The sequence below is a fragment of the Bufo gargarizans genome, chromosome 6 (assembly GCF_014858855.1).
Source record: "Bufo gargarizans isolate SCDJY-AF-19 chromosome 6, ASM1485885v1, whole genome shotgun sequence".
Lineage (NCBI taxonomy): Eukaryota > Metazoa > Chordata > Amphibia > Anura > Bufonidae > Bufo > Bufo gargarizans.
The window spans coordinates 365,176,724-365,182,612 of NC_058085.1; the positions used below are offsets into that span (position 1 = coordinate 365,176,724).

At 39.1% G+C, this 5,889-nt stretch overlaps 1 protein-coding gene across 1 annotated transcript; it reads right to left on the reverse strand.

Annotated features, from left to right (window-relative positions):
• Positions 1 to 256: 256 nt before the first annotated feature.
• LOC122940569 (trypsin-like) lies at positions 257 to 4,710 on the reverse strand. The gene is made up of 5 exons (XM_044297182.1): positions 4,668 to 4,710; positions 4,357 to 4,510; positions 2,242 to 2,495; positions 1,098 to 1,234; positions 257 to 406 (listed from the first exon to the last, which is right to left on the reverse strand). Exons 1-5 carry the CDS (start codon positions 4,705 to 4,707, stop codon positions 257 to 259), a joined length of 735 nt encoding a protein of 244 aa, XP_044153117.1. The 5' UTR covers positions 4,708 to 4,710.
• Between the last annotated feature and the right edge of the window lie 1,179 nt (positions 4,711 to 5,889).

The window sequence follows — 5,889 nt, forward strand, 5'->3', positions numbered from 1 at the left end:
AATGCCAGTATTAATAAATGTGCCCCTTAGTCTACAAAGAGCAGCTCAAAGGGTAGCCTCCTGATTAGTGTTTTTTTTTTTTGCATCAGGATAAGTTGCTGGACTTTTTAATGATGATTGAAGGTGATGAATCCAAATAAAAATGAGAAGTTTTTTTTAATTATTTTTTTATTATTTTTTAGAAAGCTTACTGTTACTATGATAGGTATTAGTATCCAGTAATAGAGCAACAAATGACAAGAAACACAGAGAAATATTAGTTGGCAGCCATGGTGCTGGAGATCCAGGAGTTGTAGTTGCAGACCTTGGTGTAGACACCAGGATAGTTCCTGAGGGCACAGCCATATCCCCAAGAAACAATACCTTGGAGCTGTCCATTGCAGACCACGGGTCCACCAGAGTCACCCTGAGAAAATATAGAGACAAAATGTAAGACTTTAAATCAACAGGAGGTAATGAATAATCTGTAGCTACTGTATATTCTGAGATGCGGCTACAGAATTTTCCTTCCCAGAGATGTAATTTGGGGCTTTTGGGGCTCAAAACAATCATATAACATTAATAACAGTTGTGTCTTTCTAATATGGCACAAGGATCTTTGACCATCTTTCAGCATGTCCTGAGTGTGACCTCTGTACTCAATATAGCTACACCTCTGCTCCCTCAAATAGTGTCTCTCAAATATGGCATCTACAAATACAGTGACATTTTCAATGAGCCTCTGTGATGTCCATACCAATTTTTTTAAAGAGGGAAACAATGTGGTTACACATTAATGCCAGAGCAGGATTTTGTCATTGAACTGTTTTCTTTCTTTAAATCAATACAATAAAGAAAAAAAAAATTTGCCCTTCAAGACTAACCCTGGTCTTAATAATCCTTAAAAAAAATCTGCTATCCTCACAATATTGTTAAATTGCATAATTTAGGGAAACAAGTTTTAGATTTTTTATGATACATTTATATAAACACATTGTCATGGTAGGTCGTCTTCATGAAATGGGAATAACGGCCTTTTGATGACTATATGTTCTCGTAACAGTCCACATTCTACAGTCACAGATCTGAAACTTATGAGATGAAGAAGATCCATTTACCTGGCAGGAATCCTGGCCTCCTTCCATGTATCCAACACAGATCATGTTGCTGGTGATCTCTCCTGGGTAGGCGCTGCTACACTGGGCGGCAGTCATGATGGGGGCGTTCAGGCACTGCAGGAGGCTGGGCATGTTTGCTAAAAGTAAGTGAATATACAGTTTCAGCATATTGTATGTAGATAGAAACATAAAATGATCATTCACAGTGTTTGCAAATTTTCTTTGACTTAGAGGGATTTTCTGGAATTTTGAACTGATAAACTATCCCACTGATGGGTCACTACTTATTAGTATCTGATAAGCAGGGATCCAACACTCGGATTCCACTAAAGATCAACTGTTTGAGAAGGCACCAGCTCTCATATCAGAGCCAATGCCTTCTCTCTGCTCACAAAGCACAGTGCCGTCCATTGTATAGCAACTATGCTTGGTATTGCATCTCAGTGCATTAATGGGGCTGAGCTGAGCTTAGGCCATGTGACCAATGACGAAGCTGTTAGAAGGCCGCGGTGCTATTGCAAGCATCAGTGCCATCTCAAACAGTTGATTCCTGGTGTCAGGTCCACACCGATCAGATACTGATGACTTTTCCGGAGGATAGATCATCAGTTTTAAAAACTGGGAAAACCCTTTTAAGCTTTAGGCTCCCGGATACAGTATGGTTTCTACACCATAGCAGTTCGTGGTTCATATCTATATGACACATATTGTTCCACACCTATAATATCCATTAATCATGGGTCTGATACTATTTGCTACACATGAATTGTCAGCTGTGTACAGTGATCCACTTATATATGAAAAATATAAAAAAAAGATTTACATTAGATCTGATATATTATGAGACCTATAAATACATAAAAAATTCCAAACAAACATCAATTCAATCATTTCTACACCGAGCAATCATTGAGGTCCTAGAAAATGTTTCATGTTTTACTCATTTAAGTCCATTCAAAATTTATTAGATTTGTCTTAAAAAAAAATTCACTCATCATCAGCAAACTCCACCTTTGAAGAAACTTGAGCTCATTTTGTGTCAGTAATTCCCACCTCTGAGTAAACTCCATCTTACATTGTGTCAATAACCACTACTCATTTTTACTTGCCGTTCCAGTAACATTATTGGCAGTACTTGACTTACTTCCACTGCTGAGGGTGTTGCCCCATCCAGAGATCAGACAGCTGGTTCCAGAAGCAGCACAGCCACCGGGCAGACCAACAGTCTTGACGTAAGAGTTGAGGGTGGCGGGAGAGGCCAACTTGATCAACATGATGTCGTTGTCCAGGGTTCTGGAGTTGTAGCTTCCATGTCTGATGACTCTGGCGGAGTTGATGAACTGTTCGGTGCCTTCACTGGAAAAGATGTTGTGTTCTCCCAGTCTGACCTGCATGCTCCTGCAAAAATTTGTCAAATACATTTGTAATCCTAAATTCATTTCATAAATATTTAAAAATGAATTAGTGTTTTGGAGGAAATATTTGTGCTTTCTTTCAGAAACAGCACCATAGTTGTCCATACACTGTGAATGGTATTGCAATTTTTCCTCACCCAAGTGAATGCCCTGTTTCTTCAGATGTGTGGAGAGGAAAAAATGAAAATCTAATACTTTTTTGAAGTTATCTTTCAATGGTTGAACATGGGGCAGCTAATGTCACACATACAGTATATCTATCAGTCTAATCCATAATAGAGATGATTAGATGAATTACTATGTATTTGTGACTCCAGACCTTTGTCTTTTATTATTCTGGATTTTTAATTTACATAAGCAAATTATAGAATATAGTTGGTAGACTCTATTTTCTATAAATGAGACTCTTTCCCAGTGAATCAACATATTGAAGAATAAAAATGTGAAATTAAGCTAGAACAGCAAGAAGATACTGAAATCTGAGCCATTTTTGATGATAGAGCTTTATCCTTAGTGCTGATGGAATAGATGTGTATGAAGTTTACTCTTAACCCCCTAATGGGAGGTCCCTGTAAGAGCTGCTAGGATAGGAGGCCAGAATTAACCTTGTCCAGGGGGAGCTACACTCAGTGGCACAATTTATACAAAATGGACACTATACAGTAAATTCTCTGCTAACACTAATCATTTCTAAAAACAAAAAAGTAAAAAAAAAAATCTGACCATAACATCTAAACATCATTTTTCCTTATTTCAGTTAAAAGGTTTTTCATTAATAAAACACTGATGACCTGTTCTTATTATTGGCTAAAAGTTTCTGATATATTCTGGTTATGACCCCCAGGGCCATTACCAATCTTTAGAGCATTCAGATGCAATAATTTTTTTTAGTCCCACAAAACTTGTCTATTGAATTGTCTCCCTTTTTTAGCAACCACTTTTACAAACAAAACTAGCTTCTAAAGCTCAAATGCTCCACAATATAGAATAGTATATGATTGTGGCGAAACCAACCTCGCCACCGGATTTTGGAGAGGGCTGTTTAAAAGCCTCTTGCCTCAGGATTATGGCCCATAGTAACTTTAAAGGAGAAAACAGACCGGCCGCACAGCTTAACTCTGTCTGTAGAATTGTGTTTTATGTTATTATGCGTTCGGTTAAATTGTATGTTCTGTGAGGGCACCCAGATAGCTAATATTATTGTATTCGTGTATTCTGAGTGCCATTCAACTAATGATATGCACTCAGACTTGAGCTATCTGGGGATATGTTAAATGTCTGTGTTTGCTGTGGGGGTGTGCCATTGTGTGTTTGGGTGGTGATTCCTGTCCTGTTGTCTCCACGTGTGTATTGGCGATCTCCCCTTTGTCCTGAGAGATAATTGGATTGTCTTCGGTCGTCTCCGGGACAGAGGGGAGGAAACCATGATGCATTGTGGGGATATGTTGTATCTGTTCTGTATTTGCAAAACTGTAATAAAAACCAGGCTGGGTGTGCCAGCACATCAGACCACTGCTTGACCCTGATCACGGAGCCTTGTCTCGTTATTGGGGGGATTCCCTGTATGCTGTTGGAGACTGATTGCCAGGAGTGTAAGCTGATTGGATGCTTTTCCTGTTCGTCTGACTGACAGCTATTTGCGAGGTTCCAGTTTGGAGTGCTATTTTGTATCCAGTTCGGGAGGTTGGTGTTCTGCAGTAGCTGTGCCTGTCTCTCGGAAAGGGGCATATCGCCTAAACGGATTTTAACCCCTTGTCTGCGGAAACGGTGCCGTTACAATGATAAAGGCCAAAAGTTGATGTGACGTTGATGGTTCGGTCTTGGTAAAAATTCAGGTAACTTACGCCTTGTAGCAATGGGCAGCAGAGATCACCCAGAGGCTGGTGATCAAAGTACCTCCACAGAAGTGGTAGCCGGAGTTCAGAGATACTGCGTAGGGGACGGAGTAAGCAGAGCAGGTGTAACCTCCTACGATCTTATCATCATCCTCAAAAGCAGCTGAGAAAATACAAGGAGCCATATTATATACAGTTATATACATCATACATGTAGCAAATTGAAAAAGTTTGCTTCTTTCCTCATAGAAAGATGTAGAAAATGAAAAAGTATCAACGTGAACAATGTATGTATCATAGAAGACAGCCACTGAACTCACCAACTGCTCCGAGGAGCACACAGATCAGGAGGAGTTTCATAGTAGAAATTGATCCAGAATGAATGTTGAGCCTAAACTACAGACATATATACCCAAGGACTATCATGATATCACAACTCTACCCCCTGCTCACTCAAGGGAAAGTTAATTAATATCCGCATAATCTAAACTGTAAAAGCTAAACTGTAGTTGAAGGTTATGTTATGAATTTTCTTTTGACCTATTTGGTTGATATTTTTGTTACCTTGGGTTTGGATATTTTTATCCTGTAAGGTAAATCATCATACAACATGTTGTTTGCCTTTAGGTTGTGTTTCTGTAACTGATAAGTTCTATGTGCGTGATCATGTCATGCTCTGAATGGGATTAGTTGCACATGTGTCACATTACCATAGACATTCTTACTGTTGTGTTTTATGGAGTAAAACTGAAATCAGATTTTATAATTAGAGTAGTTGCACCTAAAATCATGCTTTTGTCAGTATGTCTAATTAAAGTAAGTTTCTGGTTTTGAGCGAAACGAAGTATCCGAAGCGGAATTTCATCTGATGTTTAGGAAAAATTCAGTTGGCTGCAAAGCCAAATTTCTTTGCTCTTCATGGTAACGAATCAGATTTTTTCTAACATGGCTGCTGCACGTGTTACAAAGTGAAAATGAGAAGCCCAGGAACTCAAAATGACCCATAATGTCATGCAGCTAGCTAATCAGCAGATAGCCATCCCTTGTGATGTCACAGCACTTTTAAAAGTTTCATCCCGCGTGGTCTCCACCATTTCACTATGAGCTGAGGGAGAGATGTGGCAACTGCTTATGCGCTAAGAATAGTGTTGCAGAAAGCATTTAATTGTAGAATATTAGATGCGGAGAGTTCAGGAACAGTGTAGGGAGATCATAGGGAGAGTTTTTAGACACTGTAGGGAGAGCATAGAGAGATTGCAAGGACAGTGCAGGTTGAGTGCAACCGCCACGTGCATCTTGTTCACCTGCTGCCACAATCCTAGTTAAACTGGTAATTTATATATAGAATAACTGTGCCTCAGTATGAAGGGCGGTCAAATATATCGCCGTCTGCATCTTTTTGAACTGCTTACACATTCACATTGAATCTCTTAGTTTATATATAGAATTAATGTGCCTCATAATTAATGGGCAGTCTAATATATCGCCATCTAAATCTTGTTGAACTGCTGACATATTTGCAGTTAAACGGACGATTGATGC

Bases quoted from the DNA above. Each gene is read 5' to 3' on its own strand.
- LOC122940569 (XM_044297182.1), bottom strand. From the start codon at position 4,707: ATGAAACTCCTCCTGATCTGTGTGCTCCTCGGAGCAGTTG. The intron at 4,511-4,667 runs GTGAGTTCAGTG...GTATTTTCTCAG, and splicing joins TGTGCTCCTCGGAGCAGTTG to CTGCTTTTGAGGATGATGAT. The intron at 1,235-2,241 runs GTAAGTCAAGTA...ACTTACTTTTAG, and splicing joins CAACACCCTCAGCAGTGGAA to CAAACATGCCCAGCCTCCTG.